The sequence below is a fragment of the Pristis pectinata genome, chromosome 23, assembly GCF_009764475.1.
Source record: "Pristis pectinata isolate sPriPec2 chromosome 23, sPriPec2.1.pri, whole genome shotgun sequence".
Taxonomy (NCBI): Eukaryota; Metazoa; Chordata; class Chondrichthyes; order Rhinopristiformes; family Pristidae; genus Pristis; species Pristis pectinata.
Window position 1 is genome coordinate 32684590 of NC_067427.1, and position 23009 is coordinate 32707598.

Genomic DNA, 23009 nt, shown 5'->3' on the forward strand with positions numbered 1-23009 from the left:
GTGGGCAAAGTTTAAAAATGCAGAAAAGTAATATCTTCATTGTGTTAATATACAGAAGTCAGTCAGCATATTCATACTTGGGGAACAGGTTAAACATGTATTTCTCTAACCCCATTTAAATTATGCTATTAAATCATGACGGGAGTGTTTTACCTTCGTAACCACTTTGTTTCCCTGATTACACATCCCTCTCTGTACACTACAGTTCAATCTAGGAATGTAATTGGCTTGGTTTGCAGGGTTTTATGGGCAAGATTGGTGACTGTTATTTTCATAGCACTCTATCGCTGGAATAGAAAGCAAGATGGTAGCTGGAACTATGATAAGAATAAGTTGCTTTCCTGAGCTACATTTTATTTAATCAGCATGGTTAGGTCACGTTTTGCAGCAAATCAGGGGGGAAAGATATAGTTGACAGATTTATCCCATCATCTTAAATCACTACTATCCCAAAAGCAATTTTATATCTTAAAACTAAATCACACATTACTTACCCGGGTATATTTGTTGAAGTTTTGAAAAATCTCCCAGCCCCAGTCCTGGTATTTCTTATCACGTGTAAATCTATACATGTAAAAAAGGCTTTCGACTGTCTCAGGTCTTAAGAGGTTGTGTCTGTCTGCAGGCTGTCAGAAAGACTGAGAATTAATCTGAGAATCTGAAAACAGCATTTTCAAAAGCCATTAGAACTGTGCACACATTACATCAAGGTACAATGTTTCATATACCAGGTCTTGCAACCAACAACTTTGATTAATATTTATTTACACTAAACTGCTCAATCTAACCAAGTTGCATGCTACCTTGTTGGCTTCATTAACTGACTGTATATAATGTCTCGATTTGGCTTTTGATGTCAGTCATTCTTGCATGGAGGCCAGTGAAAAAAGGTGCCAACATTCCAAAGCTGCAGCTCATTATTTTTCATTACAATGAGTAACTGGCTCACACAGAGCCCTTCTATAGCAACTTTGCTTGGTCAGCAACAAGCAAACTTAGTAGTTAATTGATACACCTTTTATTTGTCAACCACACTACAGTATCACTTAGCACTGTTCATCACTGTAAAATATCTCCCAGTTAATACACAGCAGCATTCTCACTTATTGCTCTCTGTCCAGTGCTGTTTGACATTCAGCCCCTTATTTTGTAGCCTGTTTTAGTAAGCTACATTTTAAAAAAATCAAGAATGCATACATTGTTTTAAAATTCAAACATTCTGATCGATGAGACATTTGTTTTAAAAAGTGGATAACTGCTGAATTCCCAGCAATACCACAAGGGATTCGAATGGAATTGAATGTAAATTTATCTTGTGAAATGCATGCATCTCTGAAGGATCATAAGTATCACGTGCCCTGTACAACAAATAAAATTAATGAGCAGCACAGTGGTACAACCAGCAGTTCTAGTGATCCAGGTTCAATCGTGACTTCCTGTGCCGTCCACGTGGAGTTTGCAAGTTCTGTGACCACACGAGTTTTCTCCCACATCCCAAAGGGGTGCGGGTTGGTAGGTTAATTGGCCACTGTAAATTGCCCCTGGTGTAGGTGAGGGGCAAAATCTGGGGGGTTGATGGGAATGTGGGGAGAATAAAATGGGATCAGTGTAGGATTAGTGTGAATGGGTGATTAATGGGCTGAGGGGCCTGTTTCCGTGCTGATTACAGTATCAATCAGCTGTTCATTGCACATACCTTAACTTCAACATCCTTGGCATTGTGTGGACTCAGATTGAAATGTACAATCTCTGGGCTTAACCCGGTTTCAATCTGTGCATACATTTGGTAGCAGGTTTCTATCAGTTCCTTGGCCAGTTCCATGTGATCTGCACTGAGCCCATGATGAGCTCCTAAAGCGAGAGTCCCAGGGAGGAAACACACCAAATGATCCTTTATTTAAAAAAACAGGAAAAACTTAGGTCAATGAAATCACTGCTTACAACACAAACATCACTCTTTCCATAACTAAGTTCAAAACACTGCAGATGCTGCAAACCTGAAACAAACAGGAAACATTACGTCAAGGAGCATTTATGGAGGGAAACAGTTAATGTGCAGCAAAGTAAAAAAGCCGAAACCTTACCCAAAATTGAGTACCCCTGAAGATTCCATCCCCATTTCCTCACCCCTTTCCTTGCTCCATTATCCTGTCATTCAGCCTTCAGGATCTCACCCACAGACCCTTTGTCCTCCACCACCCATTCATTTTGCATCCTACAATATATTTTTTTAAAACTTTTCCCAACTGTGATAAAAAAAACACTAACTGCAAATGCAGTTTTAGTAGTAAAAGTTTACAGGTTCAACCTGAAATCAAACCCCACTACTAAATATTCTCTACAACTGAATCACAGAGATTCAGACAAATAAAACAAGGATGGGCTGTGACAACTTTTCAAATGCTATCTTGACGAGAAACATCTTGACAATGAATGCAATCTGTCCCAGCAACTCCCAAAGCAAATGCGTTAGCTCCCTTCAGCATCGCTGCTGAGAACCACATCAACTGCACAACCCCATTTCAAAATGTATGGTTTTCCAGCTGTTTTTATAGCACTTCTTAATTTGTACTCTTATACAATAATTAGGTACATCCCTGCGGTGACAATCCAGTTGGTGATTTCTCTTCAATTTAGTCAACAAGATGGAGAGAAGTTTAAGACGCATACATACTAGTTCACTGTAAGAAGTGTTGAACACTGCACGTGAAAAGTAAAATGTCAGAATTACCATTTACATGCCTTTGGAATGCAGGGCAATCTGTGGGAGTGCACCAGGCGTTTCTCTGCAAATTCCACTAAGCCTGCACTGCAAATTAGTCATGTTGAAAGCTGGAAAATTGAGTACATTTAGCCACTTGGACCAGAGCTACCCCTTCCTCTATCCTACACCCATCTCTGTGATTAAAATACCTCCTCCCCCACATTGAACAATGACCTCCAGAAGTGTACTCCAGCAAAGCTTGCCCTCTGCACCTGCTGCCATAATTATCCAAAGTTATAAACCAGAGGGATAGAGAAAAATCAAGCTGATAACCTTATACCAGTACCTGCCAGTTCACAGAAAGAAACAAAAATAAAAGAGAGAGTGCTGGAAAGACTCAGCAGGTCAAGCAGCATCCGTGGCAGGAGAAATATTAGAGGTCTGAGACCCTTTGCCCAAACTGGGAAGAGAGAAACAATTTTAAGTTGCAGAAAAGGTGGCTCGAGGAATGGATAGGACGAAAGCAGTACCTGTGATAGGGCAAGACCAGGTCAAATAGCCAGATGCTTCTTTGTGTTAGGTGTTGCTAATAGCAGGGCTGTGGGATATGCCCAGCAGGTCAGGATCTACTAATGGAAGAGAAAACAACTGAGCCAACATCAGAGATGGCGGACAGGCAGAAGTGGCCAGTTCTGACACAGACACAGAGAGCGAGTTAACTGAAGCTGGAGACTTTGAAATCGAGTCCGGAAGGCTGCAACGTGCCCAGGTAGAAGATGAGTGGGGTAGTGAATTGCTGGAATTCTCTGCCCCCGAAGGTGGTGGCGGCCAGATCATTAGATACATTTAAAATAATTATCTATTTCCACCTTAAAGATCAAAGAGTTGAGGGTTATAGGGAACTGACACACAAGAGTTGAGACCAGCATGGATCAGCCACCATCATACTGAATGGTGTGTTAGGCTTGAGGAGCTGAGTGGCCTTCTCCTGCTCCTGCTTACTTCCATTCTTGTGTTCCTCAAGCTCGCATGAGCTCTCACTGCAACTGCGCAGGAGGCCACAGACAGAGGTCAGGGTAAGAGTGGGATGGTGAATTAAGGAGGCAGGAAACCAGAACGTCAGGGTCACCTCTGAGGACTGAGAGCAGGCGTTCGCAGGGTGGGCACCCAATCTGTGTTTGGTTTCTCCATTGTAGAGGAGACCGCACTGTGAACACCACATGCAGACTAGATTGTACGAAGTTCGAGTCCTTCAAACGGAAGGACTGTTCGAATCAGTGGATGGTGGGAAGAGGTGAAAGAATAGATGTTGCATCTCCTGCAGATACATGGGAAAGTGCCATAAGACAGGGAGCGGTTGGTGGGGATAGATCTCCAAAGTAGCGATCTATTCAAAATACTGAAGGGTGAGGAATGTGACCTAGTGGTGGAACCTTGTTGGAGCTGGTGGAGATCATGACGTATGATCCATTGAATTGGAGGCTGGGAACGGGGAAAGTCTGGTCTTGGTCTGTCCAGGAGAGTGGGGGGAGAGCATTGGGGCAGGAAATAGATGAGATGCAATCAGAGGCTCTGTCCACAATGTTAGAGGGGAAGCCAAAGTAAGGAAAGGGGAAGTCACTTCACAGGCACCTGTGTGGAAGGTCTCATCATCAGAGCAAGTGTGGCAGAGGTGAAGGAACTGGGAGAATAGAATGGAGTCCCCACAGGAGGCAGAGGTGGGAGGATGTACAGATAAGGGAGATGTGGGAGTCCGTGGGCCGTAGAGGATGTACCTGAGACGGAGACAAGATCCACGAAGGGAAGGCAAAAGTCAGGAATCGACCACATGAAGATATCAGCAGGGTGGGAGCTGGCAGAAATCATGGAATTACAGAGCAGAGAAAGTGCTGTTCCAGGAAGTTACACTATTCCAACAAATCCCAATGTAAGAGGCCAAAACCAGAGGTCAGGCGTGGCGGGAATGGGATGGGTAATTCTTTTGGAAACCTGGATATACCAGATCCATTCATTCCAACTCATCAAGTCTACTAGTTATGCCCTCATGAAGCCATATTTATCAAACACAAACATTACATTGACTGCCGAGTCGTATGATTTTCTAAATCAGAGTGGTACAGCATAGAAACAGACCCATCAGCCCAACACGTCCATGCCAACCTTTTTGCCCATCTATACTAAATCCCACTTGCCCGCATTAGGACCGTGTCCTTCAATGCCCTGTCTATTTAAATATCTGTCTAAATGCTTCTTAAAGATAATGGCTGTATCTGCCTCCTCTGGCAGAGAGTTCCAGACATCAAACACTCTGTAAAGAACTTCCCCCTCATCCCCTTTAAATCTCCTCCCAACTTAAACCGATGCCCTCTTGTTTTTGATACCCCTTACCATGAGAAAAAGATTTTGACTATGTACCCCATCTGTACCCCATCATCTTACACAGCTCTACCAGGACACCCCTCAGCCTCCTTCACTCCAGGGAAAACAGCCTATCCGATCTCTCCCCAGACTAAATCCTTCAATCCAGCCAATGTCCTGGTCAATCTGCAGTCTCCAGCACAACCACATCCTGATTCCTGTTAAGATGTCCTTAATGATGAAGACCAGCATCCTTCTGGCAACTGCCATGCTAACTGATCTACAGTTCTCTACCACTTTGTTCCTGCTTAAGTAGCAGTGGTACATTTGCTCCTTACAAATCTACGGGAATTGCTCCAGAATCAAGGAGTTTGGCATCTTTTACTCTCCATTCACTTCAATTCCCTTAAAAACGATCTACATAGTGCCTCAGCCAACTTCTCATCCCTTCAACAATTTTACTGGGACTTACTGCTGAGGCATCCACTTCCGCTACTCTTTACAAAAAACACACAGGTTTGTGCAATTATTTTTGATAGTTCTTGGTAATTAACTCTCAATTTCTCTACCAATTTCAGTCATCTCTGCTTCTTCCAAGACCTCACTATCATCAGGCTTCTACACTCCCTGACGACATTTTAAGCCTTTATTAATTTAATAGAGAAGCTAACAGAATTGCTAAGGTCTAATCAAAACTTATAGTGTTATTTCTTCATGTGATATCTACTGCAGTAAGCCAGAGTCAGACAGCACAGAAACAGGCCCTTTGCCAACAATTCAAACCTTGTTTGTGAATTCTCCAATTGTGTCAGAAGTCTGGGAATATTGCGTGTATTAAGGTGCAATATACATTATATTTCATGGTATCTGTTGGTAGTTGCTGAACAAGTCTATTAACACAAGCCACTCCGAGACTATAGCAACACTAACATGTTGAAACATGAAATTAAATTGCTACCAAATGTCAATAAAACATTTTAAACTGTTATTTATCAAACTTCTCAAACTTAACTCAATATTTACTCTGTGATCCCAGGTTCACAAATACTATAAAGCTGTGGCTACAGGGTTTTGTTGGTACACAGCAGTCACTCAGGTTTTATAGGAGTAAGACTCAAGTCTTTTATTCTGTCACCCTGGTGACCTGAATGCAAAGCGCACAGATTGTTTTGAAAAAGGCCACAAGCATTTAACTATATAAATTCCCTGAAAACACATTTAACAGCAGTTGGGTACAATTCTCAGTATCAGTTCTGTATTGAACAATTAATCAGTGTAAATTAGAACTAGGTTGAGCTGATTAAAGTGCAAGCAATATGAAAGACTTGCAGATTATACAGAAGGATGAACTAACCATGCGTGTATTGTGGCTGGTGTGGAGGGCTGTCAGAGGTTACAGCGGGACATAGATAGGATGCAAAGTTGGGCTGAGAAGTGGCAGATGCAGTTCAACCCAGGTAAGTGTGAAGTGGTTCATTTTGGTAGGTCAAATATGATGGCAGAGTATAGTATTAATAGTAGGACTCTTGGCAGTGTGGAGGATCAGAGGGTTCTTGGGGTCCAAGTCCATAGGACGCTCAAAGCAGCTGCACAGGTTGACTCTGTGGTTAAGGCGGCATATGGTGTATTGTCCTTCATCAATCGTGGAATTGAATTTAGGAGGTGAGAGGTAATGTTGCAGCTATATAGGTCCCTGGTCAGACCCCACTTGGAGCACTGTGCCCAGTTCTGGTCACCTCACTACAGGAAGGATGTGGAAGCCATAGAAAGGGTGCAGAGGAGATTTACAAGGATGTTGCCTGGGATGCGGAGCATGCCTTATGAAAACAGGCTGAGGGAACTCAGCCTTTTCTCCTTGGAGCGACAGAGGACGAGAGGGGACCTGATAGAGGTGTATAAGATGATGAGAGGCATTGATCGGGTAGATAGTCAGAGGCTTTTCCCCAGGGCTGAAATGGTTGCCACAAGAGGACACAGGTTTAAGGTGCTGGGGAGTAGGTATAGAGGAGATGTCAGGGGTAAGTCAGGGGGGAGTGGTGAGTGTGGAATGGGCTGCCGGCAACAGTGGTGGAGGCGGGTACGATAGGGTCTTTTAAGAGACTGTTGGATAGGTACATGGAGCTGAGTAAAATAGAGGGCTATGGGTAAGCCTAGTAATTTCTAAGGTAGGGACATGTTCGGCACAGCTTTGTGGGCCGAAGGGCCTGAATTGTGCTGAGGTTTTCTATGTTTCTAACCAGATCTTGAGGAGGAGGTTTTCCTTATCCATTTGGTTTGTACACAAAACGTGCAATTAGCTTAACTGACCTGTACAAGATTGTTTAAATAAGGTGCTGTATTCTTGGAATTAACTATTGGGTCAGTGTTTGGTCATTCAGATCACACTGAAATTGGTGTGAAGTATGGATTTGCCTTTTGTAGCCCTGCCATTGTGAACTTGCTTGCAGGAGCCAACCAATCCAAAATAGGCTATTCCTGCAATACGACCTTCCGCAATATAATGCGGTCAACTAAGCAGGCCAGAATATGCCTGCCTCAAATTGGCTCCTTAAAAACCAACAGCCGACTAAGCCATAACTTTACTGGTTGTCCTCAACAACCAGAAACATTGCAAAAAAAATCAGGAAAACAATTAATTCATCTCAAAATTGATCAGAGTGCTTAAATACTCAGTCAATCAGGCAGCACCTGCGGAGAGAAAAACAGAGTAAACACTTCATATCAATGACCTGAAACATTAACTGTTTCTCTCTCCACAGATGCTGCCTGACCTGCTGAGTATTTCATTGCTCGCTGCCACTGGACTCCACCACAAACCCATCGGCAGAGCTTGGCCACCAATGTAGGAATCTCCACATTTGCTTGGGAGTCCCAAACTGGAATCCTGAGGGGAGAGAGAGGAGGGTGAATGTCTCCTGTCAGGGGTGGAACTGCCACCATTTCCCAGCATGTTCCTGCATGATGTCATGTTAAAATTTCCCATCAATGAACAAGTAAATACACAATTTATGAAAGATCCTACAAGACACATGAATGTGCAGGGAATGGAGGGGCATGGATCACATGCGGGCAGAAGGGATTTTGTTTAATTCGGCGTCATGTTTGGCACAGACATTGTGGCCAAAGGGCCTGTTCCTGTGCTGTACTGTGTTTAATGCTGTAAAACTCCTCAGGTGGTGCCTGATTAGCTAACTTCTGGATGTTGTTTATATTAATACCCCAGCACATTTTTAAACTTTCATTTCTTAGGTATTACATAGTAGTATAATCAATTTCCCAGTGAACCAGGCGAGTCCAAAGGGAGTGCGGGAACTGGGGCCTCAGTGAGTCAAAAGGGAGTGTGGCAAAAATTTCCTGGTGAACCTGATGCCGAATTCAGGATTTACGAATAGTCAGATCGTGCATTATCGGAGATTTACTGCAATACGATCACTGAAATATAATGATTAAAGCAGTCCTTCAGTGACTTCAAAGCACTAACTGCTTTCGACAGCTCCATACTCATTGGTTAATCTGGTGATGGGCATCATTCTGTCCTCATTGTGCTCTGGTTTAATGAAAGCCACTTACCATCTTTGGACTGAACTGATTGTGGGACAATTCACCTACAAATGTCAGTTTGTTTGGTTCTGATTTTCGAATCAAGTTCTTCTTGACACCCTCTATGGCCTGTAGATAGTCTTCTAGCAAGCTAGCAATTAAACAGAAATGTAAACCATTATGAGCTTCACCACACACCATTCAAGATGTTAACTGAAAATCGGTTACCGAGACGCAGTGACAGATTGGTGAAATATATACTTGTGTAACTAGATTACTTTCCCACAAATAATCATCCTGGTACAGTAAAGCTCCGATAACCCAGCATCTAACTGTTTGAAAATCCTCACAGTCCTGTTGTAACCTCACTCATTCTCCCAGAACGTCAGCCGGAGGCCAGAGTACAAGCCGGATCTGTGACTGGAGCCGGGCTTGGGCTCTGCGACACCAGGGGTGGGGAATAGGGTGGGTGTGTAGTCGGAGCTGGGATCCAGAGTGCTGGTCTGTTCCCCACTCCCACTAAACGCACCGGGTTCACTGGGCAGTTTATTACACGACTGCATAATGCGAAAAGAACTTGAAATAAAGTACATTTGGATATTAATGAGAGTAACATCCAATAATCCAGACAGTGGCACCAGCAAAGTCCCCAGGGTGCTGTATTATTGCAGTTCTACTGCAGCTGGTTAAGACGCAGCAGACTTTTACTGTCCATCCAGTGAAAATTAATATAAAACATCTGACGGAATCTGGGAGCGGGAGAGTGGTGGGGTGGCACAGGCAGAAATCCATTTCGAGAACTTCCTTAAAAATTGTAACTTCCACACGTGTTAGCAATTTGTGGAAATGATTCTGAATGTGGAATGTCTAATTACATAGGGAAGTTTACGAGTGTTAGCAAAAATTGAGGAAATCAATGAACCTGCGTTCTACACTCTGCTGTTTGCATGTGAACAAATTCATTTCAGAGTTGTTTACTGCAAACTATGAAGTCTGAGGGCATAGTCAGACTAAATCCTTCCAGCACCCACGAAGCCGCCTTGAGGAAGGACTTCACAGGCTCTTAACCAGTTCCAACAGGTTTAAAAAAAGGTATTGCAAACAAACTGCGATGATCTGACTTTAGTGAAGCCAGACTGGCAGATGTTCCAGACTACTGCACAGTACATCCGGTAACAACGCAACACTCTGAATCCGCTTCCTTCAGATGTCACATGGTACAGTGAGAGAGTTTCCAGTAACCAGCCAGCGGGAAGGGGAGCGCGGGAGCCGGGATGCCAGCCAGCGGGAAGGGGAGCCGGGATGCCAGCCAGCGCAAAGGGCAGCGCAGCAAACATTACCTGGTGAACCAAGTGCCAACCATCAGGACTCTGATGAGTCAGACAGTGGATTACCAGAGTTTTTCTGTAGTTGCCAAACCTTAACATTTGGTTCAATCCTTTTTGATTTATTGATTTATCTCTGGGATTTCAATAAAGAATGAAATAACTTAGAACATTACTAATACCAACTGCTTTGATTGGCTCAATTTAAATTCGGTATTACTCACTCTGCCTCTCTCCTTCCTCCCTGGATCCACTGTTTAAGCAAATACTCATAGTAGCTGTCAGCCCTGGCACCAAATGTATAGACACCAAGGTGGGTAAACTGCCCAGAGTTAGTGTTGATGAACATTGGCACCAATCCATCCTTTTTTCCTCCAAGTCTGTGAATACGTTTCATTACGTCATCTACTGCTGCCTGTTTACGAGGGGAAAAGAACAAAAATTATTTGGGAACTGACGAGCTGTCATTACTGTAAAGATAAGAGAGCACGTTCTGTTGGAACTTATTACTTACAAGTTCAAATCCAAACGGAAACGCAAAAGGAAATAGTTTCCTGATTCAGATCCATGATTCTAATTAGACATTGATTTATAAACAGCCAATGAAAACAAAAATGATTTGGCACTCCTTCAACATCAGCATCTTTAAAGTTCTCGAATATAAAAAATACTAACTTAAAACTAATATCAAAGATCAGAAACAAAGATCTTTAGGGATATTGCTTAAGGCAATACTGGTTTTGTTTGTCCCTGTTGAGTATAGCTCTCAGGAAGTTATTTCTCCTATTTTCTTGTACCATAGGAAGCCTCTTGACCCATTAAAAGTCAAGGCTAACTCCCATCTATCCCATTCCTCCATAATGCCCATAAACACTGGTTCTCAGTGGCCAATTTACAGTGGCCAATTAACCCACCGACCCATTGTTTAAGAAGAGCAGCAAGGACAGGCTGGTCAGCCTGACATCAGTGGTGGGGAAGTTACTGGAGGGAATTCTGAGGGACAGGATCTACCAGCATTTGGATAGACAGAGTCTGATTAGAAGGAGTCAGCATGGCTTTGTGCGTGGAAAGTCACGCTTGACAGACCTTTTAGAGTTCCGTGAAGAGGTAACCAAAAAGCTAAATGAGGGTAGCGCAGTGGATGTTATCTATTTGGACTTTAGCAAGGCCTTCAACAAGGTCCCACATGGTAGGCTGGTCTGGAAGGTGAGGTCCCATGGAATCCAGGGAGAGCTAGTTAGGTGGGTTCAAAATTGGCTCAGAGGTAGGAAGCAGAGGGTGGTGGTTGAAGGTTGTTTCTCAGAATGGAGGCCGGTGACTAGTGGTGTGCCGCAGACCCTCACGTCTTTAGGATGTGGAGGTAACTGGGGCACCCGGGGAAACCCACGTGGTCACAGGGTGAACGTGTGAAGTCCACACAGACAGTACCATAGTGCTACTTCTGTTTTTTTTTCTATTTTTGTTTTATTGAGTAACAGGTCAACTTTGAATTAAGATTTATAGATTAAGAGACATTTTGAGCATGTGTAAAGATCATAGAAATAAAGAAATTGATAGATGGGTTTGGTGAGTAGATGCATGGACGATGCTTCCCTCTTTTTAGAACCAGAAGTCAAACTCAAGAATAAGGAAGTGACCTTCTGGGGCTGAGATAAGAGGATAGTGGACATCAGTAATTCTCTACCCTAGAGCTGTGGAGGCTGAGCCTTTGAGCATATTGAAAACAGATCCATAGATTTTTGGATATTAAGGGAATCAAGGGATATAGACGGTGCAGAAAAATGGAGCCAGGGTGAAATGACAGCCACTACCTACTGATAACAAGGGGCCAAAGAGCCTATAACTACCGCTATTTATGTTCATTGGTTAGAGACTATAACGTCATTTAAGTGAAGATTGAACAAAATATAGACAATTATAATTTAACAAATGTACAACAAATCTTACTCAAAACTTACAATTCTTCTGTGGAACAGTATTTTGTAAAAAAAAATCATTAAGATTTAATATTGCATTTATCTCAGAATACATGAAACCTACAAAAATTCAAAGCATCGACAGAGGAAGAAATCAAAGGTCACTGAGACCAATCTAAGTAAACTCTGCACCTTTGCGACTGAAAAAAATTCACATTCAGCGCATTCAGACATTGAAAACAATTCCAGTACAGCTCCAGTGGAAGTAAGCAGCCGACAATACCTGGTACTTTTCCTTTTTGGTGAGCCGACTGAGCTCCCGAAACTCCAGCTGAATGCTGGTCACCTCTGCGACGGTACTGTCAGAGGTCCAGCGAGGTGGATGGGCAGTTCCGCGGCCAATATTCACATCAGAGTATGGAATCTTGGACGGAGTGTTGAAGGCTGGCATGAGGCGGTCCCCAAGCTCACTCTAGTAATGCAGGAAGCAAAAGCATTTAGTCCACATTACTGCAGAGCAAAAAACATGAACAAAGTGTCAAGTGTAAACTTTACAGATGTCACTATTCTCAAACTGTAAACCAATAAAACATGATTAATTTAAATATTTTGTTTATTGGCACTTGAACTTTAAGGAAAAAGTGACTGGGTTTGGGCATTGTCAAGTTTAAAACATTCTAGATAGGGAAGTTAAAACTTATAAATCAATTGCGTCTGTATAAAGTAACAGCAGTTAGACAAGGGCAAACAATTCTAACCAAAACCAAAATAATGAATATAGATATACTAGTAAACAAAATGTGACAGGAAAAAAGGGCCATTAAAGGCAGTCTTTAGTGCCCATTGAATTCGAACTTTGCCATCGGGATATTTGCAAAGTCAGCCCATTGACAAAGCTTTGCCACAACACAGTACTTTTTAAAATTACATTGTTCTTCCCATTTGCTAAAACAAACATGTTCCTCCCTTTTTCTATCATATTCACGAGAAGCCAAGCAACTGAGTGAGAGAAGGAACACACAAGGAAAATTCAAAGAAATCAGTGAATGGGCACAAAGAAAAATAGGAAATCAGATGGGAATGGAAATAGTTCAACACAACTTATTTCAACATCACTGGCTAGGTTGATGGCAGCAAAAGTAAAAAAAAATGTAATCCAGAACAACTTCAGACAGGTAACATTTATATATCATGGACCAAGCAAAGTATAGCTAACTGGGTAGGGTTGCCTGTGCTGACAGTATTGTGCTGGGTAATCAGAAGTCAGGCAGACATTTTCACTCACACTCAAAGCATCTTGGGAAAATGTTTTACTGAGGTCGTAAAATGCATCATGAAAAATATCTTAAACTCATGGCAATAAGTCAAATTATGTGCCCTAACTATCGATAATAAAGCATAAAAGGAGGTGATTAAATTTGAAAAATACAGATTTTGTTTATATATTAGTGGTTTGGCTCTAATAATCACAAAGATAACTGGCTTTTGGGACCACAAAGGCACAATAAAATTCTACCCACCCTCTTACCACAGGCACTGAGCCTCAAACATTATCGGATACTCAATATATCACAACTGTAGAAGACAAATAAAGCTCAACAATCCTCAACTATCACAGCAAGTCTGTGATTATTTATTGAGAAAAAAAAGTTACAACAACAGGGTCAGGTTGGATTCCTTACCATTTTCTCCCTTCCCCTCCTCTCCCATAGGTATCCACAGGCACCTCATCTTTCTGACACGTTGCTCCAGTGACATCCCATGTGCAAACTTACAGCACTTTGTCCCAGTGATTATTCTAGTGCCAAGCTCAGGACAATGCTAAAAGGCCATTCCACCTAACTCCGATAATCTCCCTAACTGGATTCCTTCCCTGAACAGAAAGAAACCATTTGGCTAATAACATCAGTGAGGGTCTTAAATTAACCCCATTGTCCAAGAACAAAGTCTGCTTCAGATATCTGGTAAGTTTTTCCTTTCTGCTCCAACCATTACATATTCCAACAAGACTCAAACTGAAGGTACCTTCCCAACTTCTCTCCTTGTCTCTTAGTTACTAATTTAAATTCCTGATCCCTCTTTAATGATGACTGACAAGAGGAAACAATGTCCCTATCAGGGCAAGAGGCCAAGACGGTAAGATTAGGGAACCTTGGTGACCAAAGGAAACTTGAAGATTTGGTCAGAAAGGAGGAGGAAGGACACGTCAGGTGTACGCATCTGGTAACGAGTCCTTTGAGGTTTAAAGGGGACATAGGAGACAATTAAAAAAAATTAGAAGGGCAAAAAAAGGACATGAAGTGATCTAAGTAAACCGGATTAAGAAGAATCCCAAAACCTTGTGTAAATATATTAGAAGCTAGAGGGTAGCTAGGGAAAGAGCAGGTCCCCTCAGGGAGCAGAGGGGTAAATGTGCGTGGAGCTGGGGGTCCTGAATGAATACCTCTCATTGGGTTCACCAGGGAGAAGGGGTGGAGAGTTGGGGGGGGGGGGGGGGGGGGCAATGCTAATATTCTGGAGCACGTCTGTCAGGAAGGAAGTGTTAGAAATATTGGCACATATCAATATGGATAAATCCCCAGGGCCTGACCAGATCCATCCCAGACTGCTATGGGAAGCAAGGAAGGAGATTGCTGGGGTTCGAACACAGATTTTTGCATTTTTGTTAGCCACGGGTGAGGTTCCAGAGGACTAAGAATAGTTAATATTGTCCCCCTTTTTCCAAAAAGGGCAGAAGTGATAAGCCAGGAAACTACAGGCCAGTGAGCTATACATCAAAAGGAGGAAAATGAATGGAAACAAATTCTAAGAGGGGGGAGTTTATGTTCACTTGGAAAGGCAGGGACTGATAGGGAGGAGTCAGCATGGTTTTGTGCAGGGGAGATGCTGTTTTACAATTATGGTTGAATTTTTTGAGGAAGTAACTAAGAAAATCGATCAAGGCAGAGCAATAGAATGGCTTACATGGACTTTAGCAAGGTTCTTGACAAAGTCCTGCACGGTAAGCTTGTCAAGGTAAAGGCACATGGGATCAAAGATGTGTTGGCAAACTAGATCCAAAATTGGCTTGGTGAGAGGAGGCAGTGGAGGGGTGTTTGACTAGAAGTCAGTGACTGGTGGTGTACTGCAAGGATAGGTGCTGGGACCTGTCAGATAGAGATAGATTTGGATGAGAATATAGGTGGACAGTGGTGGGCAGAGTGGTGGCAGATGGAATTTAACCCAGACAAGTGTGAGGTAATACATTTTGGGATGTCACGAACGTGTACAGTAAATGGCAGGGAGCTCAGGAGTCAGTGTCATAGAGTTGTACAGCATAGAAACAGGCCCTTCGGCCCACTGTATCATGCCTATCTACAGTAATCCCACTTGCCTGCATTAATTCCATTGCTCTTCTCCTTCAAGTACCTGCCCAGATGCCTTTTAAATATCGTTACTGTTCCTGCCTCCACCACCTCCTCTTGCAGCTCATTCCAGATACCAACCGCTTTGTGTGAAAAATTTACCCCTCAGATTCTCCTTAAACCTCCTCCCTCTCACCTTAAACCTGTGCCCTCTGGTTTTAGACATCCCTACCATGGGAAACAGACACTGGCTATCTACCCTACCTGTGCCTCTCAATGTTGTACACCTCCATCAGGTCACCTCTCAGCCTCCTTTGCTCCAGGGAGAACAGTTCAGGCTTTTCCAATCTCTCATTATAACTAAAGCCCTTCAATCCAGGCAAATTCCTTGTGAATCTCTAGCTTTACGCCCTATAGCTTAAACAATCCTTCCTATAGTATAGCTTAGTGACTAGAACTGCACACAAAACTCGAAGTACAATTGTAACATGACATCCCAGCTCTTGGACTGAATACCTCAGCGGATGAAGGCCAGCATGCCATATGCCTTCTTCACTATCCTGTCTACCTGTGTTGCCAATGTCAGGAACTATGTACTTGCACCCCAAGGTGTCTCTGTTCTACAACAATCCCTAGGCCCTGCTATTCACTATGTCTTACCCTAGTTTAACGTCCCAAAATGCATCACCACACTCGTTTGAGTTATATCCCATCTGCCATTCCCTTGCCCACTTTCCCAGTTGATTGAGACCCTGTTGTAAGCTTAGACCAACCTTCTAAGGAGTGCTGATGTACAGAGAGACCTTGGTGTGCAAGTTCATGGTTCTCTGAAAATGGCAACACAGATGGATAGGGCAGTGAAGACATTCACAAACTTGTCTTCATAGGCTGGAGCACTGAGTACAAGAGTTGGGGTATCATGTTGCATTTCTATTAAACATAAGTCAAGATTGGTGAGGCTACACTTGGAGTATTGCATACAGTTCTGGTCACCATACTGCAGGAAGCATGTAGTACCATTACAGAGAGTGCAGAAGAGATTCACCAGGATGTTGCCTGGAATGGAGGGCTGGAGTTATAAGGAGAGATTGGATCGGCTGGGTTTGTTCTCATAGGACTGTAGGAGGCTGAAGGATGACCTTATAGAGATCTATAAAAGTGAGGGGCATAGACAGGGTAGAGAGAGTCTTTTTCCTAGAGGGTCTAGAACTAGAGGGCACAGGTTTAAGGTGAGAGGGGAGAAATTTAAAGGAGATCTGAGGGGTACGTTCCTTCACACAGAGGATGGTGGTTATCTGGAACACATTGCCGGAGGAACTGGAAAAAGTGGATACAATTACAACATTTAAAAAGCATTTGGACAGGAAAGGAGGAGAGGGATATAGGTCTAATGCAGGCAGCTGGAATTAGCATAGGTGGGCATCACAGTCGGCATGGACAACTTGCCCCAAAGGGCCCATTATGGAGATGTACGGCTCTATAACAGTTTCCCACCACGACACTGAGAAGGATCCTATTCTTCCCTTCTCCAGAAAAAAAATTATATCCATCATCAGACAGGGCAGAACCCATGAGCTCTCAAGGATCGTGGGGTAAGGAGGTGGGTCAAGCACCAGATTTTCCAGCTATACGGCACAAGCATCAAGCAGAGATGCTGCCACAGCTGTGCAGGCACCTGCTTGCTCATGCTAATTAGGTGACTACCCACAGTGAAGCACGGTGCAGTAAATCCGCGACTTTAACACTCCTTCCCTGAATTAGGACTGCACAACAACAGATGATAACTATTCTGTATTAGTTCTTTTAATGTCAAACATTAGTACATGACTGCTTCATAATGCGCTAAATTACAGAGAAGGAAAAATCCTTACTGCTTTATCCAGGAAGACCTGATCTCCAGTTAGATTGTATACACTGAGTAATCCACCAAGAATACGAATTGTTGTCTCAAACAAGTTCACATCCACGCTTTTACCAAGATTCAATTCGTTAATCACCCATTTCCTGGCTTCTTCAAATTCTAAAAATCACAAAATAATTATGTACAGACCTGATTCTGAAAAAGGAAAAATAAAGTGATGAGAAATGGCAAATTTAGAAACTATTTGACTTTTGGTACAGGGCAACTTTCTGCAGTGCACAAAGCACAACTTAACATATCTTTTTAAAATGCCAAATGCATTCTCTCATCTAAACCACAAGTGTAGTCTTAGAAGGTCATTTGATTTTAATTGGTAGTAACTTCATTTTCCAAATGTAGAAAGCAAAATTATACTGCCATCTAAAAGATCTGGTGCCCGTTATCTCCATCTTACACCAAAGGACAATGGTACCGAAGTTACACAATTCATCGAACTCACCTTGTTTTAGGCCCAAAATCCACATCGTGTCCAGGGCATCAATTAGTGTCAATCCTAAACCGAACCATTCACTGTAAGTCTTAGAGATCGGCTTCAGTTCATCATGCCCCCAGGCATACTGTTTGTATCCCTTCCACGCATGCTGGAATGCTTCTATCACTGCCTTCTGCTGCTCATTTACAGTGGCTACAAGTGAACAGAACCAAATCAGGCTGCTGCAGCTACATTAAATGCTAACATGCAGATCACTGTATTAGAGGTTTCTAAGAATTATAAACACTTACAAAGGCAGAGTTTTAAAGTAGGCAGTTTACTTTCCCTCCTGACCTGTCCATCTAAGGCTCCTGTCCTCTCCTAATTCTTGTTGTTCTTGGGTTCTATTTCTGCTCGTGATTTTCCAGTACCTCAGGTTCAAGGTCACAGAACTCAAACATGTTCTCCAGATGACCACATTCAAACATTTCCTGGCTAAGCAACCGAACAGTTATCAGAAGGCAAGATCCAATTACAGCTTAAATCTGCACAAGACACTAAGACTAAGAAAAGCAGGTAAGGATTTTTGCAGTGTTTTCGGGTTACCTCAAAGTGTTTAACAACTAAGTCAGCATTCCATAAGTGTAGTTGCTGTTGTAATACAAAAGCAGAATTGGAAGCAGCGATTAAAAAAAACATTTTTTTTAAAAAAAGGTGAGAAAATAGTGTGGAATGGAATACTTAAAGATCAGAAAAATGCCTTTAGAAATATCAAAGGAAACTCACTCCAACTGGGAAGAAAAATGAGGTAATTTATGTACTCCCTGAATTCAAATGGTTATGGGACCTGATAGCATTTGATGGATTGAAATACTCAACATGTCCAAATAATGCAAACATCCAGCGTTAAACAAGGTGCGGCCTGGCTCAGAATGGAACGGCTGACTGAGAAAGGTGCTTCTGGCGCCAGGTCTGATGGTTTGAATACATTATTTAGACTGGCAATTCAGTGCTTTAGGGCACTGCACATGCAGGAGAAATGATGAACTTTAAATGTCGAACTTTAAATGTCTTCTCTCTCAGCAGACTGATGTTTGGAATGGAAGTAAGAAGTTTAACAGCCAGAACAACCAGGGAGGAAATGTGGAATACTGCATTAACTGAGTGGAGTAACTGGGCATAGGTTCAAACTTGTAAAATAGAAGTCAGCATTTCTACGTGTGGGTCGATACATGAAATAGATGTGCAAGAAAAAAGCAATGGAAAACAATTGAATTCTCTGATATGCAACCTTAAGGAACAACCTTCTCCCTTAGAGATCTACCTATTGAAGCATGTATTTTTCAGACAAAGGGTAGGGTGGGGGGAGAAGGATGAGGACAGAATGAAAATCACTGCGTACAGTGCCCTTCGGCCCTTTCCTGATCATTTATTGCCTGATTATCTCAGTTCTTCTCAACCTTGGTGGGACTCAGCGGGGCTCCAAGCATTAAAATGGTGCATGGTGCAACATTTCAATGGTGTTGTGAACATGACATTAGGTAATGAGGAACCCACCTTTATGAACCCAAGTAATTAAAATCTCAATGAGCTGAAAAACAGTTGCAATGAACATTTAACTTGACTGCCAAAATACACACTGAACCAGCAAAACAATGGCACATGAAAAAGATCTAGTTGTAAATAAATTCCATGTCCTCAATGCAATTCAGGTTTTTGTTGATTTCCCATCACCCTCCGCTCTCATTTTTGACTAAATGAAATGTCAAAAAATAATGAAAGTATCAAATGGGTAAACTGAGAATATCACAGTAGATCTGTGACACTCCCTTCCAACAGTCAGAGGCCAAGGGATAGAGGTATTAGGTGCACAACCAATAAGGGCAAGATGAGGTGTTGCATTTTGGGAGGTTAGAACATAAGAAACAGGAGGAGGAGGCCGCCATCTGGCCCGTCGAGCCTGCTCCGCCATTCAATAAGATCATGGCTGATCTGGCCGTGGACTCAGATCCACCTACCTGCCTCTTCCCCATAACCCTTAATTCCACTACTAGCAAAAATCTATCTAACTGCGTCTTAAATATATTTAATGAGGCAGCCTCCACTGCTTCCCTGGGCAGAGAAATCCACAGATTCACTACTCTCTGGGAGAAGCAGTTCCTCATCTCTGTCCTAAATCTATTCCCCCGAATCTTGAGGCCACGTCCCCTAGTTCTAGTCTCACCTACCCGCGGAAACAACCTTCCTGCCTCTACCTTATCTATCCCTTTCATAATTTTATATGTTTCTATAAGATCCTCTCTCATTCTTCTGAATTCCAGCGAGTATAGTCTCAGGCAACTCATTCTCTCATCAGCTAACCTCCTCATCTCCAGAATCAATCTGGTGAACCTCCTCTACACCGCCTCTAAAGCCAGTGTATCCTTCCTCAAGTAAGGAGACCAGAACTGCACGCAGTACTCCAGGTGCAGCCTCACCAGTACCCTGTACAGTTGCGACATAACCTCCCTGCTCTTAAATTCAATCCCTCCAGCAATGAAGGGCAACGTTCCATTTGCCTTCTTGATAACCTGTTGCACCTGCAAAGCAATCTTTTGGGATTCGTTCACAAGCACTCCCTCTGCACAACAGCATGCTGCAATCTTTCACCATTTAAATAATAATTTGATCTTCTATTTTTCCTTCCAAAGTGGATGACCTCGCATTTACCAACATTGCACTCCATCTGCCAGACCCTTGCCCAATGGCTTAACCTATCTCTCTCTCTCTGAAGACTCTGCATCTTCTGTGCAATTTGCTTTCCCACTCAATTTAGGTTAAATGCAAGAGAAAGGTATACAGTAAATAGCAGGACCCTTTGCTGCATTGATATACAGAGGAATTTCAGCTCCCTGAAAGTTGCAACACAATTGGATAGGGTAGTAAAGATGGTGTATAGCATGCTTGCCTTCATCAGTCAGGGCACTGAGTTAGGAAGTCAGGTTCCAGCTGTATGAAACTTTGGTTAAGCCACATTTGGAGTATTTTATGCATCTGTGGTCACCACATAGCAAGAAAGATGTGGAGGTTGTGGAGAGGGTGCAGAAGAGGTTCACCACGATGTTGCCTGGTTTAGAGTATTAGATACAAGGAGAGGTTGCACAAACTTGGATTGTTTTCTCTGGAGCGTCAGAGGCTGAGGGGAAACCTTAGAAGTATATAAAATTATGAGAGGCATCGATAGCATAGTCAGCGCCTTTTTCCCAGGGTTGAAATGTCAAGTACTAGAGGGCATAGCTTTAAGGTGAGAGGGGGAAATTTAAAGGATTATTTTTTATTTTACAGAGCGGTAGGTGCTGCCAGGGGAGATGGTGGAAGGAGGTATGATACAAACATTTAAAAGGCATTTAGACAGGCACATTAACAGGCAAGGAATGGAGAAATATAGCCCACGTGCAGATGGGATTGGTTTAGATTGTCACCATGGTTGGTGCAGACAGAAGGACCTGTTCTTGTGCTGTACTGTTCTTTGATAAAACATACAGAGATTAGCACAGAAAATGCTACGCTTTTTACAAAAGTGTTCCTAGAAGGCAAGTGTTTGCTTCAACCACATCTAGAAGGCCACTGAGCTGCTCTCCTCAAGCTAGTAGGCAAAAATAAATGCATGCCTCACACCAGAAAACTACTTTCTTTCTGACGTCATTTACAGTAGGACTCCGGGATGATTAACCCATCCAATGAAAGAAGGTAATCAGCACATCTAACTTCCTAAGAACCCAAATTTTTCTTCTGGGTTCTGAAATCTATTCAGCAGAAAAAGAATTAGCAATGAAGAGAAAGAAAGGGCCGCAGATGCTGGAATCTAGATGAAAAACACAATGCTGCTTGAGGAAATCAGCAAGCCAGGCAGCATCCGTGGAGAAAAGCAGGCGGTCAATGTTTTGGGTCAGGACCCTTCTTCAGGACTGAAGATAGGAAAAGGGGAAGCCCGATATATACGAGGGGAAAGCAGAGCAGTGATAGGTGGACAGAAGAGGGGAGGCGGGATGGGCACAGGGTAGTGATCGGCAGGTGCGGGGGAGGAGGGGAGAGCGGATCCACCGGGGGATGGATCAAAGGAGAGAGAGGAAAACAAAAGGTAGAAAATGTAGAATTAGCAATGACGGCGAAACAAAAAGCTTACAGTTAAAGGCTACACACTGACCTGCCTGGTTTCAATTCCACAGCTGCCTGATGTTACTTCACAAACTGCACAACATAGTTACAACAGGGTGAAAAGATTGACCAAGAGGAGTACACCTTACATGGCCGTGCTACCTGTTTCTTTGGCGTTTACTTTTTCATGAGACATTGGCTTCTTCTCTTGCTTTGAATTGGGTAAAGCTACGGTAACCGATCCAGGAGCAATCTCCATCCCATGCCAACTGCAAGTACAAACATCACAAAAAATGTGAACCAGGAGTTCAACAGACATGGGACAGACTAAAGCAGGTTAAATATTAGCTTTTTCCATTAAATCCTCTTGAACTATTGTTGCTCATTCATCTCACGATCATTCCCATGGTGCTTTAGAATGACAAATCAATTCTAGCATTCCTAGTTAATTAATTTTTACTATTTCATTATCTGTGGCGCAAATAAGGTTTCAATGACTTACCATTCCATAACTTCTGTTCAATAAATTCACTGGCCCTGAAAAAAACCATTAGCCCTTCAAGTGTTTAAAAGTTGTACATTTTTAAAAATATTATTTTTTGTTCCTGAACATGTTATGATATTTGAACTTCCCTAATCTGTTATGTCTGCTCCAATCTTTACTTTGCTCTGTGTTTAGCATCACTGGCTGCTTGATAACACACAGCAGTGAGAGAGCAGAGATCTTTTAGAGTTACTGACTGACAGACAGCAACCCACATTGATTACAGAGAAAGGCACAATGGTTGGGAGGAACTATCTTCAGGGCGGGCATCATTGCCTCACTCTGTGCCAGAAAATCTGAGCCTACACATGTAGGCAGTGCCTGAAGCTCCAGAGTTGGAACTGGAATACTATTGTCACATGTACCAAGGTACATGAAAAACTTGTCTTGCATACCTTTCACACAGGTCAATTCATTATACAGTGCGGCGAGGCAGTACAAGGTAAAATAACAACAGAATGCAGAATAAACTATAACAGCTTCAGAGAAAGCGCAGTGCAGGTAAGGCAATAAGGTTCAAGGTCATAACAAGGTAGATTGTGAGGTCAAGAGTCCACCTTATCGTACTAGGGAACCCTTCAATAGTCTTATAACAGCGGTAGAGAAGCTGCCCTTGAGCCTGGTGGTACGTGCTTTCAGGCTTTTATATCTTCTGCCCAATGGGAGGGGAGGGGAGAGAAGAGAGAATGTCTGGGGTGGGTGGGGTCTTTGATTATGTTGGCTGCTTTACTGTGGCAGCGAGAAGTATAGACAAGAGTCCAAAGAGGAGAGGCTGGTTTCTGTGATGCGCTGGGCTGTGTCCACAACT

At 42.8% G+C, this 23009-nt stretch overlaps 2 protein-coding genes across 6 annotated transcripts in view; one reads left to right on the top strand and one right to left on the bottom strand.

Annotated features, from left to right (window-relative positions):
* dpp7 (dipeptidyl-peptidase 7) overlaps positions 1–8262 on the top strand; it is a 103516-nt gene extending 95254 nt beyond the window's left edge. The window contains exon 12 of the mRNA XM_052037058.1: positions 7822–8262. Within this exon, the coding sequence (XP_051893018.1) occupies positions 7822–7840 (19 nt within the window). The 3' untranslated portion in view covers positions 7841–8262. The remainder of the gene's footprint in view (positions 1–7821) is intronic.
* LOC127582070 (endoplasmic reticulum mannosyl-oligosaccharide 1,2-alpha-mannosidase-like) overlaps positions 1–23009 on the bottom strand; it is a 131537-nt gene that overhangs the window by 4852 nt on the left and 103676 nt on the right. For 4 of the 5 annotated variants that reach the window (XM_052037054.1, XM_052037055.1, XM_052037056.1 and 1 more), the window contains 8 exons: positions 21820–21926; positions 17548–17733; positions 17059–17207; positions 12127–12315; positions 10152–10342; positions 8633–8753; positions 1697–1891; positions 495–626 (listed from right to left, as the gene is read on the bottom strand). In XM_052037054.1, coding sequence (XP_051893014.1) covers positions 495–626; positions 1697–1891; positions 8633–8753; positions 10152–10342; positions 12127–12315; positions 17059–17207; positions 17548–17733; positions 21820–21926 — 1270 coding nt within the window. Of the gene's footprint in view, positions 1–494; positions 659–1696; positions 1892–8632; positions 8754–10151; positions 10343–12126; positions 12316–17058; positions 17208–17547; positions 17734–21819; positions 21927–23009 lie in introns of all 5 variants that reach the window. The other variant, XR_007958053.1, reaches the window with a different exon arrangement.